Source organism: Paramisgurnus dabryanus, chromosome 19, assembly GCF_030506205.2.
Source record: "Paramisgurnus dabryanus chromosome 19, PD_genome_1.1, whole genome shotgun sequence".
Classification (NCBI taxonomy): Eukaryota; Metazoa; Chordata; class Actinopteri; order Cypriniformes; family Cobitidae; genus Paramisgurnus; species Paramisgurnus dabryanus.
This window is the reverse complement of record NC_133355.1, coordinates 12,630,176-12,645,379: the sequence shown is the minus strand read 5'-3', so window position 1 is coordinate 12,645,379 and position 15,204 is coordinate 12,630,176. Positions and strand designations below refer to the sequence as shown.

Below are 15,204 nucleotides of genomic sequence, written 5' to 3'. Positions count from 1 at the left end.
CTAGTTTTTGGGTGCGGTAGAATACATGAACCGCATTCCTAGTATAAGAGCTGCGTCCGACCGACGCCATTTTAAGGTCTAGATTTACAACAGCGCGCAAGGTTTGACGCACCGCTAACGCAGGAGAACGGCTACCCGTCCGGGAATTTCACCGGCTGGCTTGGCTGTTTCGTTCCCATAGGATAGCGACACTTTGATCAGGCATTGCCAAACGAAGGGAAACGCCGTTTTAACATCAGGTAAGTTGTTAAATGGAGAATTGTTAAACACGCATGTAACGTTAGTTTGATTTGAGCATCGGGAGGGTCTTCCCATGGTTTTCCGTGGTAACGTTAGATCTGGATCTGCTTTCCGCGACCTGGACATTTAAACCTTTCTATCCTAGTGTTTGCTTAATTTAGGCATCTGATCTGCTTTTTATAATGCTTTTTTTCTAAACTGCAAGCTTATGCACGACGCACACCGCCTTGTGTTTGTTTACCACAGCTTTGCAAACATTGGCTAACGTTTAGCTAACGTTAGCTTTCATTCAGTTCAATGGTTCGATCGGGGAGCTAACGTTAATAGCAAACTAGCAGATCTCATTAGATAAGCTGTAGTAATAACGTTACAATAAAAAGGAAATGTACAAAATGTTTCGCTCCTGATTAATGGGGTTGCTGTGTTATTTTTCGCTAAGAAGTTACCACATATGTGATTTCTTAGGCAGATTATAGATGGGCTAGTGTTTAAATACCATCAATTAATCCACGGCTAAAGAACGTTTAAATTTGTAGTTTGCGAAATAAACGTGAACTCGAGCCGATTTTCTTGGTGTAACTTAGTCCATAAAACTGAAGTTTAACGTTAGTAACGTTACAAAAAGGTGAAGGGTCTAGAAATTCGCCAGATTTATCAATATTGGGTTATGAAAATCCAGTTGATACGCGTTATATGACCAGTTTGGACTTGAATGTAATGGCAAAAACTTAATCTGTATTTGTGTTTTTTTAATAGGAGATTTATACAACTTGATGATTTGCATTGCATATGGTATTTAAAATAATTTAACTGTCTTGCCTATTCGCACAGTAACAATTCAGTCCCTATTTGCTTATGTCAGTACACTGGTTTTTCAACTTAAACTTAAGTTTTGGAGGCATTTAAAACTTGTCGGAGTCTTTTGTCATCCTAGATTTAGTTTTAGTATTCGGTTCAGTAATACACTTTGTTGACATCTGAAAGTCAAGTTAACTCGGGATTTTTAAACTTTCATCTCAGCCAATCGAAGTTCACTACTCTTCCTCGAAACAAAGGCCCTATTCCGGACTGTCGAATTCCTCCGTGCTTTCAGGAGGGGCTCGGGTTTCTCACTGCTCCCAGAGCTCGGAACAGCTGTTTCACACACTTTCTTCATACTTGCCCACCTTGAGAGGCACAGCAGAGCTGACCTCGGATCAGTCACGGCGCGCGTGTCTCCGCTGGGGAAGTGTGGGCGGAGCTAAAATCCGACTGCAGCGTGCGCTGTGGAAACTGACGAGGTCGAAACTTTTTTTCGATGGTGTGTGTGGTCGTGTTTTCAGCCGGCGACCGTAACTCGTCAGTTGCTGCGGGTTTCGTACCTATGCGGGAAATACCCAATGTGGTTTGTTTAAAAACAACTTCAGTTTTCCCATACGACACGGCAAATACGAGTTTATCAAGTTTCCATTGGTTCCTCCAAACTACATGGTCACGTTAGGCCATATTTTAAACAATTTTGTGCTTGTTCTGAGATGATGTGCCTTGTTAAAATACGTTGTTGCTGGAAGTGACTGCTGTTTACATTTACTAAAAGAAAGGACATTGTATATAGAAAAGCTGCATCAAGTTTTTTTTTGTGTGCATGCATTAGTCTTAAGGATATCTATAAACTAGCTCCAAATTAAAAAAAAAATAACGCAGTCAAAACTTTCTCACATCCGCTTATGGATTAGTGATTTTATGACATCATTTGCATTTTGGCTTCTCATCAGATTCCAGGCTTTGAGGTAAACAAAACCTTATTGGCTATATTAAAAGAAGGTGGGGCAACTTGATATGTCCCACCCTAACTTCCCATTACAACACCAAACTATCCAACAGATCTGCACATTTCACTGCGCTTTGTGGGTCTGTAATTGCATTTTATTAGTAATAGTTACAGTTTATCTTAAAACTCTCCCTTGCACATCAACAGATCCTTGCACTCACTACTAGATTAACGGGATACTTTGAATAAACCCTAGTCTGTTTGGGAGAGCTAATGAGACAGCATTCCACATTTACTTTGAAGCTTCCGCTTCCAAATCTTTTCCATAATCTCATGGCTGGCCCGTCTGCTTGAGCCCCCCGGTGAGCCAATATAAACCAAAAGAAACCCCGTTTTTGTCCGACTGCCTTGAGTGCTTATAGGCTGGTAAGAGCCACACTAGCTAGTTAATTCCAGGTCCGCTTCATCACATTGGCTACACATGGTTTGTTTTTAAACTCCTAGCTTCCTCTGTCAGCTCTCGGTTCGGGCCCCCTCCCCACACATACACCGTAAAAAGTCTAATTTATTAACATTGGCACGGCATCACAGTGCTGTATTTCCCGCTAGTGTAGTCTTTTAGTGCAGGCCAGCATTCAAAATGCTATCTTGTCTGTCTCGTACATGCACATACACGGATGTTTTCGTAAGAGAGGTTTCCTGTGACTACCTATGTGTGAGCCTCTTTTACTTTTCATATTTTGAAAGGCAAATTTATTTAAGCTACTACTGTCAATGTTTTTATGCCTGTTAAAGTATGTATGAATTTTAACAAGTGTATGCTTCCAGAAACTATTAAATCAGTCAAGCAATTATATTCTCAAATGCTTATCCAGCTGATAACAAGCACTTAACCTGGTTGCTGAGAGTTGTAATTTACCTCTGGAGTGCACATGTAACGCTCTTGAATGTGCGAACGTGCTGTCTTGTGCTGATGTCATCTGCGGCATGCTGTTCTTCCTTTCCACAGCACCAAATCAGAGCTTGGCTTGACGTCTGTTGGTGGTGAGATTAACCACATTGTTGATATTGCTTACTGGATTGGCGAATTGGTGGTTTAGTCGGAAACAAACTATCGCTTCCATTTCCATAGCACAGTGCGTAAAGACGTTTCATTGGTCACAGCGTGTACTATGCCTTTAACCTAGATATAGTGACGAATAAGGATTTTTTTTTAAGCCTTGAAGTCTTCGCTGTAGCAGGAAGACTGATTCCGTCTAGGTTTCCGTTTCCTAGGGTTGTCTATTTCCTAGATGCAGTGCATTGAAATATCCACCCTTGGGGTGTTTGTGGGCTTATGTCCAGTAATTAACCTGTTTAGATGATGCTCATTTAAACAGGGTTCCCGCGGGGTCTTAAAAAGCCTTAAAAGCATTGAATTTATGAATTTGGAAATAATACCTTAAAAAGACTTAAAAAAGTCTTAAATTTTGATGTCTGGGTCTTAAAAATTGTGCTGTATGTAACTTCTCCATATTTTTCCTTAAAAGTTTCTTTGTCAACCACATTTTGATTAAATCAGGGATGCAAACACATCGCTTTTCGGCGCCTGCGGCTTTTTATTATTAATGGCATTTTGGTTGCGAGCACATCGTGTCTCTCCCGATGAGTCTGCTGTTTCTCGATGAATTGGGTGCGACATGAAGCGAGTTCAGCGTCACATGTTTCTGAACTTGAGCAGAGTTGTATGCATAGAGGGTTTCACGGAGGACCGGGTCCGATTAACATTATGTGTAAAACCCGAGGCGATTGGAAAACGGCCGTGATCAGAGTCAGTCAGCGCTAATGTTCACGTGCAGTTTCAAGCTGCGTGCCTCCGTTTCTATTGCGATAACAACTGGCTTGGTTTGAAAGTCACGACCACGCGCTGCAGTTTCTTTCTCCGTCCCTTTGTTTAATAATATTATTATTAATGAATATCTAAAAAGTTTATATATATATAAAAAGTTTGCTCAAAGATCACAGAGATGGTAGCAAAAAAGAATTGTGAATGTCATTCCCATTGCACGAGCAAAGCTCAAGCTGACTCTAGATATAATAATCTTTTTTTTTGTTTTATTAAGGACACTCTGTCTTGGTCCATAAAACAACAAACAACAGATATACACAGACACATACAGTTACACTTACTCATGTACATATAAACTAAAACGCCAATGATTCCACATCCTTGAAAAGAACCTGACTGAACTCTGTGCCAGGTTCGTCAATAATAAAACTCACTCACATAATATAAAAACTCACTGGGACAGCAAGTACACTTTTGAATCTAAAATAATAAGTGGATAAAGCTCTTTTAATCCGCAAGAGAGGAATTAAAAGAGGCACTTTTACTGCTTCTGCATGCTCTATCTAAAAAGGAAAGAAAACTACATAAACCATAACACACCAATTACATTTATAATCTCTAGACCTGCACTTTCTATCATTAATATACTATACATATTATTGTATTCAAAAGAGTGTGATAAAAGGGGTCATTTACACAAGTATTGCTTCATATGTCAGTGCAAAAACAGTAAAGTGTTTTGTGATGCTTTGACAAACGTTGTCAGCTTTGTTCATTTATGGTTGGATTTATTAAATATAATGTGAAATTAATATAAATTAATGCAGCCAGATGGAAGGCCCTGGTTACGTTGCAGGAGGTGGCCAGGAAGAAGAGGAAGGAGTAAAGCAAGAAGAAGTGCTAGATAGTTCAATAAGAGTTTTGGTTTAACATAAAAAATTAAATTGAATATTCCAAATTAATGTCGGCGTCTTTTGATTTTCGAATTTCATTTTTCTCTATATACATAGGTTGGTAGGGATGGCAGGGGTCGGTGGCAATGTAGCCTAAGTATCTGGATATTTGCCTGGGTGTGAGGGCTTAGATTACCTTTCTCTTTTTTGAACATACATGTGTTTGCATCTCTGTTTGTTTAATAACGTAGTATAAATAAAGAGTGGCGGATCCAATAATTGAGAACGCAACACAGTCCCGGGTCACAGTACAAAATACTGCGAACACGTGATGCCTTCAGTAAATGAAGATCACCACAACCATAGACTGCAACACAACACAGCAACAGGCAAAGGAGAAGCGGGAAAAATCAAATAAAATCTCAGAAATTCCTTAACAACTTAACATTGTTTGGCAAACTTTCTTGTGGCCTACTGAAATTTTTTTTCACACCTGCTTGGCTTATCATCTTTTACCCATTTCACATCGGAAAAATAAATGAACACAAGTTCAAGGATTTTAGTTTTTCTTTGCTGGTAGGGACGTGAAATGGGTATTAATTTTTTATATAAATGGTCTTAAAAAGGTCTTAAAAAGACTTGAATTTAACTTGAAGAAACCTGTAGGAACCCTGTTTAAAGAGGTGTTTATCATTTTAACCGCTTTTATTAGCTTCTTTTGCAGGTGGAGATGTTAAGACTCATTTCACTGATTTAATTGCGGATTTGAGCACTGAAAAGTCTGTGCAGGAAGGAAGACTGCATCTGTAGCTAAGTTTCCATCCACTTGTCAATCGAATTATCTGAAGTTCGGTAAAAAAACTTATGCGAATAAAGCGGGTGAAAGTGTGTTTCCATCCAACGGCTTTAAAGCGAATAAAAACCTGTACGTAATGACGTCACATGCTGTTTTGCGATCAAATTGGTATATCGAATTGATTTGAGACATTTGAAGGTGTTTCCATTAATTTTCGCACTGAATCACACAATATTCAAGCAAACATTTGCGAACAAAGTTTTGCTAGACAAAATGGATTGCACCATACAAGTTATAAGTGCTTATGTGCCAGCTGAGCTGATAGCGACATATCAAGCTATAATAATAAGAAAATGACGTTAACATCAAATTGCTATGATGATGCAGATGCATGTAAATGCCCGACGACAACGGAGGCATTAACGTGAAGTGATAGTCCGGATCAATGCTTAACGTAAATGAGAACGAAAAATATCTTTCCTGAGCTGTTAATATTGGAAGCCAATGAAACTACGAGGGTTCTTTGGCCGAGGATCCATCTCATCAAGGTCGAATTAGCTTTTATTTTCCCTCCGGCACCGTTGCGAGAGAACTCTTTTTTTTTTGAAACACGTATCGCTGTTTGAGCGCCTTACATTTACTCCGGAGGACGTCCCACGTCTTGTCATAACCATTGTTGGACATTTCCTTCGAGTTCCTAATAAATTATGGCATTTCTTAGATTTTTGCTATCTAAAATAGAGCTGTAATCGTGCCTTAAAAGTTAGGCCTGAAATGACCGGAGCCCGACAGAATGCAGCCCGAACCCGAAAGCACATTTAGATTGACAGCTTTTTAGAAGCCCGAACCCGTTTACAGCCAGACATTATTTAAATGTGCGCACGCAAACGGCTTTTATCAAGAATGAGTAATTTACACATGTTTTAACATTATATATTAATGACTTAATAAATCCCCCATTAACTGGGCTACACGTCACTTGGAAGTTGAAACAAAGAAAAAAAACAAGTCATCTGTATTCTGTAACATCGTAACATCTCGTTCTAAATAGGCATATGCAATAAATTATAAATAGGCCAACATGCCAATAAAAACAATAATTTCTTAACGAATTAAATTAAGATAATACATTCTGAATAAGATGGTTATTTGAGAAAAACGAAATTAAGATAAAGGTTCCGTGGGATTTGCTTCGGCATGCCAACATTAGTCTATATCCTCTGTCTAAATTATGTATTTAGTTATACATTAAAAAACCTTTACTCACCAAGATTAGGCTACATTTTTGTTGAGGAAATTATTAAATCCACTGTAAATTGCTTCAGCGTGGTCCTGCGCTAACTGATAGGGCATCCAGCAGCATTGAACTTGACCGCTCATTTACCGTGCAAAGGCGGAGCACGAGCCCGTGTAAAATGTTAGAAATGAAGCCCGAATCCGACCGAACCCATCGGGTTCGGGCAAAGATCTTCAGCTTTAAAATAGCCGTTATTTTCTCTGGTAAATTAAATTTAAAATGAATCTCGTCTCGTCGTTTGTCCAGTTACATCTGACTTTGTTGACACACGCCATGTGTGCCACCAGAGCGAACCTAAAACTTTTTTTCTTTGTTTTGTGTGTGGGTTGCAACCATAAAATGACCTAAACCTTAATCGCAAATCATTATTTATTCGGCAAATAACGTTTCCATCAGCGTTTATCGCATAAGCCACATATCGATCAAGATAAAATCCGATGAGATCGAACGTATTTCTTTTGAGTCGATATTCATGAAATTCAATCGAATTTTACTGTTTCCATAAGACATTTTTCATTCGATATCACTTAATTCGGATAAAAACATGTGGATGGAAACATGGCTTGTGAAATCGTTCCAAAAGACACAAGTGGTTTCCTGTGAAAATTAAAACTTTGACCTGTTTTGAGTTCATGGCTTTGACAGGGAGCCAGTAAGGAAATTCAACTTTTTGAATGCTTGGCAGCTTTTAATTCGTTGTGGCAGCTTTTTACGCTTCCGAATGTGTACTCAACCCCAATGAACCAACGTCGCTAGCCCAGGGCCCTGTGGAGAATTGCAGGCAGCCAAGGTTTAGCAAGGGCATCACACCACTGTCATTTTAATTTCAGACACTTTCGTGTTGCAAAAAATACTTGTCGTGTGTAAAAAGACCGTTTGTTCAGTACTTTTTTGTTGATGAATAAACTCTTCTCATTGGTGTGCAACCTTTTTATTAGGGTTTTTATGTGGCTTCAGAGCTCTAAACTGCAGAAGCCCCCACCCTTGAATAAGTCGAATGGAAAATATTTTTTTCATCACGTTCACTTTCATCAAATTCTCTTTTTAATACTGGGTAAAGTTTAGACTATTTGACATTTTTTTGACAATTATGTATTTTAAAGTAAGTTTATAGACCTTTAGGCTTTTCTTTGCTGTCCATTTCAAACCCTCCACATTTTGGTCAATGGCAAAACATGAACTCTAATAAAAGTTGTGAAACATGTGGTCTAAATCTAATTTCATGAAAGTTTAGTCTTAAGTGGCCATTAAGTTCATTGTTGGTTTTGTCTCCTTTGGCTGCTCGGTTTTAATAGTTTAATTTGTGGCGCTTGATGCTGCATTGTGTTCTCATCAGCTTTGGATGAATGAAGTTGACTAAACCCCTCAGCATGTCTTTACTGGCACTGCCAATATGACTCACCGCCCCGTCTCCCTCTCCTGTCTTTTCGCGTGACACCCTGCAGTCTAATGAGGGGAGTTTCCCGCAGTTAACATTACCTTTAGGGTCTGTAATGTAGATTAAAGCCTCGTTCTCGCTTGTAAAAACAGCTGGCGTCTGAGACGGACAGCCAAATGTTACAGCTAGTATGTTAAGTAGATATCCAAAACAATCTCCTTCAATCCATACGTATTTTACGACGTGGCTAATTCGTACGACCACATTCGTATGTTTTTGTATGATTTGCTTCCCCACTGTAACCAATAAACATACCTTTTTGAGCGATTCACTTCGTACGAATTACCCGACTTGTAAAATCCCTGTGTGGTCAAGCTGGGACATCCTTTCCACGTTTGATTTTGCTTTATGCATGTAGTTTTACCTTGTTTGACATTTTTCTTAATTCTTTCTACAGGTTTGGAAGTCACTCAGGCTGAGGGGTTGACAACGATGGCTACCCAGTGTGAGTATTGTTCAGGTTTACAACATATTTGTATAATGACTGCGCTCTTGTACGCCCGGTCACTTCATGTGTTTTCTCTAGCTATCAAGACCTTCAAAAGAACAGTTGTAAATGCCCTCTGAAACGTTTTTTTTTTCAAGATAGATTTAAAGCTGATCGCTCAAACCACTTTAGGAGATGGTCTGAGACGAAACTGGACAAGTGTAAAAATATCTGTTCAGTCATAATAGATTTGTTGCCGAATGTAAATGGTTTTAACAAATTCGGAAGCTATCCAATCAAAAACAAAACGAAAGAAGTGACCAGGTGTTAAAGGCCCATAGATGCAGACACACATGAGCTGATAAGGAAATGGTTTATTTACAACAAATAGCTAATGAAGAAACTGAAACTAGTTGCAGTTTGTCTGATAACTGTCTTCGTCTTTCTGAGAACTGGCTGATGCAACCTTGTAAACTCCGAAAAGTGCTATACAAATAAAAATTGAATTAATGTGCTTTGCTATGTTTTGTGTAGCTGACCTAATGGAGCTCGACATGGCCATGGAGCAGGACCGCAAAGCTGCTGTAAGTCACTGGCAGCAACAGGCTTACCTGGATTCAGGTATCCACTCTGGGGCCACCACCACAGCACCGTCTCTCTCAGGCAAAGGCAACCCTGAGGAGGAAGATCTGGACAACCAGGTGCTCTATGAGTGGGAACAGGGCTTCAGCCAACCCTTCACACCTGAACAGGTGGCAGGTATGCTACCTACAAAATGCCTGTTAATAATTTGTTAGTAGTTGAAATGCTTCCTATCTGACTAATCATGATTTCTCATCTTAGACATAGACGGGCAGTATGCCATGACCCGCGCCCAGCGTGTTCGTGCTGCCATGTTTCCTGAGACTCTCGATGAGGGCATGCAGATCACCTCTACACAGTTTGAATCCACTCACCCCACCAACGTGCAACGGCTGGCCGAGCCTTCCCAGATGCTCAAGCATGCCGTGGTCAACCTCATTAATTACCAGGATGATGCCGAACTTGCCACAAGAGCCATTCCTGAGCTCACCAAACTTCTGAATGACGAGGACCAGGTTAGGAACAGTTTCAGTTTTGATTTTCATATTTATTCCTCAATTATTTTGGATTTATAGGGCGTACAGTTATTTTTGGCCATGTACTGACCTAAAAACGTGACTTGAAGATTTTCTGCTTTGGAAAACTGTAGTGATGAATGTCAATTATGTGAGGAGCTTGACTGTCTCCCCTCATTTTCTATAAATGGGTAAAGATAACAACTAGCTTGATTAGCATTTAATTAAAATATAAAGCAAATAAAATGCTTTGTTTTTCCGTTTTTACTACTAAATGGAAGCAACTGTTATAGATCGTATTAACTTTCAGTGACTTTAAACACACGTAGCTCCACTAAACTGCTCTCCATCTTGGTTCCTCCTAAACCCTTGCTCTTCCTGTGCAGGTGGTGGTGAACAAAGCCGCAGTGATGGTGCACCAGCTCTCTAAGAAAGAGGCTTCTCGCCACGCCATCATGCGCTCTCCCCAGATGGTGTCTGCCATCGTGAGGACCATGCAGAACACTAATGATGTAGAGACTGCCCGCTGCACCGCCGGCACCTTGCACAACCTATCACACCACAGAGAGGGGCTTCTCGCCATCTTTAAGTCAGGAGGAATTCCAGCCCTGGTCAAGATGCTGGGGTAAGCGCTCAAAAAAGAACGCCTGGCTTGGTCTTAAAAGATTTTTTGATAGTGACAAATGAAGGTTAATTTAGCACTAATGGAAGCCCTTCAGACAGCGTGTCCTCATTTATTGAAGTGCATCAAGTTTAATTATGATTGCTTTCAAGTCACTTTTGGTTAAATTAACTTTGAAAACTTTTGTGCTTCATAGGTCTCCTGTGGACAGCGTGCTGTTTTATGCCATCACCACACTGCACAACCTTCTGCTTCATCAGGAAGGGGCTAAAATGGCTGTCCGTCTTGCCGGGGGTCTTCAGAAGATGGTGGCCCTGCTCAGCAAGACCAATGTCAAATTCCTTGCCATTACCACAGACTGCTTGCAGATCCTGGCTTATGGCAACCAGGAGAGCAAGGTACAGTACAGGAAAACTTTTATTGTCCTATATCACCTTTCAAAATGTTCCCCTTTGCAAAAAGGTGCATATTAGTACCTCAAGTACATTTGGTTACCTTAAAGGTATTAGGACTTTATTTAAACTGTATCGTCCTAGTGACCACTTTTGTACTTTTTTCTGCAAATGTAGGGATGTTAACAAATCCATGCTTTTTTTATATCCATACTTATTTGACTATGATCTTGCCACCACAGTTGATCATCCTGGCCAGTGGTGGACCTCAGGCTTTGGTGAACATCATGAGAACATACACGTACGAGAAACTGCTCTGGACCACGAGCCGTGTTCTCAAGGTGCTGTCTGTATGCTCCAGCAACAAACCCGCCATCGTAGAGGCCGGTACGTACACGTCTGCTCTTCCCAATTAAGTTGGTATTCGTACATGTCTGATATCCGTGTGACATCTTTGCCGTTTTTTTTTAGGTGGTATGCAGGCTCTCGGACTTCACTTGACAGATCCCAGCCAGCGTCTGGTGCAAAACTGTCTTTGGACACTCAGAAACTTGTCAGATGCCGCCACCAAGCAGGTACGTTTACACGGAGCATGCATGTGAGGCTGCCAAGTTTTAGTATGATTATTCATGATGTTTTCGTTCTACATACAATTTAGGAAGGGATGGAGGGACTTCTCGGCACGCTGGTTCAGCTGCTTGCTTCTGATGACATCAACGTGGTCACCTGTGCAGCTGGCATCCTTTCCAACCTCACATGTAACAACTACAAGAATAAGATGATGGTTTGTCAGGTGGGTGGGATTGAGGCCCTGGTTCGCACTGTTCTCAGAGCTGGCGACCGAGAGGACATTACAGAGCCTGCCGTCTGTGCGCTTCGCCATCTTACCTCCCGACACCAGGATGCCGAAATGGCGCAGAATGCAGTACGCCTCCACTATGGCTTGCCTGTGGTGGTCAAATTGCTACACCCACCCTCACACTGGCCCCTTATTAAGGTATGTCTAATACTTTTTAAAGTTTTGATACAAGTAATGCACATAGTAGTACACACACATACCCATGACCTGAATGTTTCCCCTCTTTTGCAGGCCACTGTTGGTCTGATCCGTAATCTGGCGCTATGTCCAGCAAATCATGCCCCACTTCGTGAGCAAGGTGCAATTCCCCGACTGGTCCAACTGTTGGTGCGGGCACACCAAGACACCCAAAGGCGCACTTCTATGGGCGGTACACAGCAACAGTTTGTGGTTAGTAGAAATCGAACTTTACATAGTGGATATTTCACAACAAAATGGGAGTTTGACACCATGTCTAACCACAATATTCAGGAGGGAGTTCGTATGGAGGAGATCGTTGAAGGCTGCACTGGAGCACTTCACATCCTGGCCAGAGATGTACACAACCGAATTGTCATCAGGGGGCTCAACACCATCCCTCTTTTTGTACAAGTATGTGTTTTTCATTCACTCGTACGTGATCAATGTGCAGTCCAAAGCACCAAAACGTAAACCCTGGGGTTGCTTATGAATTTTTCATAAGTTTCCGTCTTTCTCCGTAGCTGCTATATTCGCCCATTGAGAACATCCAGCGGGTAGCAGCAGGAGTGCTTTGTGAACTGGCTCAGGATAAGGAGGCAGCAGAGGCCATTGAGGCAGAAGGAGCGACGGCGCCGCTCACAGAGCTCCTGCACTCCAGGAATGAGGGAGTTGGTGAGTGAATGCCCCATGTTGATGCAGACTGACTGTGTCTAATTTAAATTCTGCTCCAATGCACCTGTCTGTAAGTTGAAGTTGATCAAAATACTTCTGGGTTTAGTCGGTGCAGACTATTTTGTAAAGTCGCTTTATGGAGCATGGTTTGATACCCGTTGTCTAGAACATGAAGGATTGATTTAATCTCGGTTCTGTACTTTTTTCCTCCATAGCTACGTATGCGGCAGCTGTGCTGTTCCGCATGTCCGAGGATAAGCCCCAGGACTACAAGAAACGCCTTTCCGTTGAACTTACCAGCTCTCTGTTCAGATCCGAGCCTATGGCCTGGAATGAGGTACATGGGCACACCACTCCTAATGCATTAAATTGTGAAATTCATGCTGTATGACTCAAAACCGTTTCATATTTGTGTCTTAGACTGGTGATCTTGGTCTTGATATCGGTGCTCAGGGAGATTCTCTTGGATTTAGGCCAGATGGTAAGATTTTTGATATTGCCAGTGTAATGTCTTCACTTTGCTCTTTAAAAAAATACATTAATAATGATCTCTTTCCTCCAGACCCCAGCTATCGGTCTTTCCACTCGGGTTATGGTCAGGATGCTCTGGGTATGGATGGTATGCTGGAGCATGAGATGGGAGGTCATCACCCTGGAGCGGAGTATCCAGTGGAGGGGCTTCCAGATTTGGGCCATGCTCAGGACTTGATGGATGGCCTGCCCCCAACAGACTCTAATCAGCTGGCCTGGTTTGACACGGACCTATAAACACAGTCTAAAGTATTGAAGGTAGGGAAGTGTTTGTAAAGGGGTCAGTTGAACATGTTTGATAGGTGTTTTTTTTTTTTTTTGGATATTAATGAGGTTTTGTGCTCTCTCCACAGCTGTATCGTTGAATGAATCTGCATTGTGATTTGAAGAATCGTGGAAGGTTTGCCAGAGGGTGGGCTAGTGTTTCAGAAAGTGCCTGACACACAACACGCACTTTTCGCAGATGAGAGAAAGATTTCTAATGGGAAGCTGTGGAAGTCTGTCTCTTTATTGCTTTGACCCTTTTGTTTTATTTTGCCCTGGATGGAAAACGCAAGTACGGAGGGATTCGATGCGGATGCTGACGAGTGCACATGAAAAGGATCTTTTACAATGGAACTATGAATCTTTTAGCCTTTTTTGTTTATTCCTTGTTTTTTTCCATAAATCTGCCTTTTCATGGTACTTACCCTAGCCTTCTTTTAAAACACTTGTTTTTTGCCATAATTTGTATTATTATTTTTTTAATTGTCTTCTAAAAAGTTAGTGGACTTGCCTCGTTGGTTTCTGGATCTTTATCACGTGCTAGTGTACAACACTAATCTCACTTCCTATGTAATCTGACTGAAAGTGTAATAATGTGTAGCTTTTTATATGATCAGTTGTATAATGGTGGTTGTTGGGAGTAAAATTATATGCATTCTTAAATGCTTAGAGAAGCGGTTTTCAATGTCACTATTGTTCCAAAAAGGGTGTGGATGCAACAAGGGTGGGTGGGGGGGTAGATGGGGGTTTATGAGGTATACACAGAGACAGAAATCTTTTTCTATGCTATCTCGAGGTATATAGTCTATTGAAGCAACGTCATCGTTCAGCCTGTTTGGCGTATTTTGGGAACATGGATAATGACCTGGTTCATCAATAAAAGACTTATTTCATTCTTTGTGTTTGACTGATACCTGAGCATTACTTTATATCTGGTTGTAACATTTATTATCCATTATCAGTGTGTCTGGACAAGTTTTTATTTGAATGTGACTTGTAGTACAACTGCACTTCAAATTACAACCCAATTCTCTTTCGAATGCTGCTGGGTTGGAAATAACCCAGCTTTTTTGGGGGGGTAGGGGGATGAGGCAGTCTCCTTCATCCATATGGCATTGATAATTGGAATATAATATATAACACCTTGATGGTCCTAAAATAGGCATCATTGTATAAACATAATTTTTGCTGTGATTTGATCTAGACATGTTATGAATGGGTGTTGTGAAGTTTACTGTTCAATATGTGGGTCAAAAAGTTTCTCATTTCGTCCGCCTTTTTCTTCATTTCTTACTCCGTGTCGTGTGATTTAGCCTCTTAACATCTTCGTTTCTGTGAAATCAAAGCTATAAGATTGCTTATCAGCAAATTCGGCTCAGAGGAGTGGAGGCAATCCGTTCTGTTATCTGAATGCGTGTGGGGATGAGGATGTGAGATGATATCTGTGCTTGTGTGCACACATGGATATGTTAACTCGCCGCCAACTCTTTTATAAAGGGGATTCATCGGAGTCTCAGATCAGTGTCTGCTTTATCTGTACAGATGTCTTAAATTTGACTGATTCAAGTCCGTTGGATTTAATTACAAGTCGGCAGTGGATGAATCTAGTGTTAGATGTGCTTTTCAATAGAAAAGTTTGATTTCTATCTCTTCTTTTGGTATCCTCTATATTATACAGAGAAAAACTTTGATTTTATATGTTTTGTGAATTTGATGTTAATTAAACCATGGAAAGATACCCAGATATATTTAATACTGAGTAAGGTCAACAATTAAAACTAAAGTGAAATCAATGAACTCTGATGCTTCAAATCTCAAGAATTTTGTCTCGAATCTGACTCCATACCAACATTGCTGTTGCTGTAGTGCATCAGCGTTCTAATACGGCGAAGAAACTGGAAGTTTTATGAATGTCTCC

General features: G+C 40.8%; 1 protein-coding gene across 1 annotated transcript; it reads left to right on the top strand.

The window, feature by feature from the left end:
- The first annotated feature begins 64 nt into the window (after window positions 1–64).
- Window positions 65–14,186, top strand: LOC135779106 (catenin beta-1-like). The gene is made up of 16 exons (XM_065289763.2): window positions 65–239; window positions 8,640–8,687; window positions 9,204–9,428; window positions 9,513–9,766; window positions 10,153–10,391; window positions 10,585–10,786; window positions 11,023–11,167; window positions 11,252–11,355; window positions 11,439–11,777; window positions 11,871–12,029; window positions 12,111–12,230; window positions 12,341–12,491; window positions 12,707–12,828; window positions 12,912–12,972; window positions 13,054–13,280; window positions 13,376–14,186. Exons 2-15 carry the CDS (start codon window positions 8,675–8,677, stop codon window positions 13,257–13,259), a joined length of 2,340 nt encoding a protein of 779 aa, XP_065145835.1. The 5' UTR covers window positions 65–239; window positions 8,640–8,674; the 3' UTR covers window positions 13,260–13,280; window positions 13,376–14,186.
- The last annotated feature ends 1,018 nt before the right edge of the window (window positions 14,187–15,204 follow it).

What these genes read in the sequence shown, in the direction of transcription:
- LOC135779106 (XM_065289763.2), top strand. An exon ending in CACACTGGCCCCTTATTAAG is followed by an intron (nt 11,778 to 11,870) that starts GTATGTCTAATA and finishes CCTCTTTTGCAG; the next exon opens with GCCACTGTTGGTCTGATCCG. An exon ending in AGCCTATGGCCTGGAATGAG is followed by an intron (nt 12,829 to 12,911) that starts GTACATGGGCAC and finishes TTTGTGTCTTAG; the next exon opens with ACTGGTGATCTTGGTCTTGA.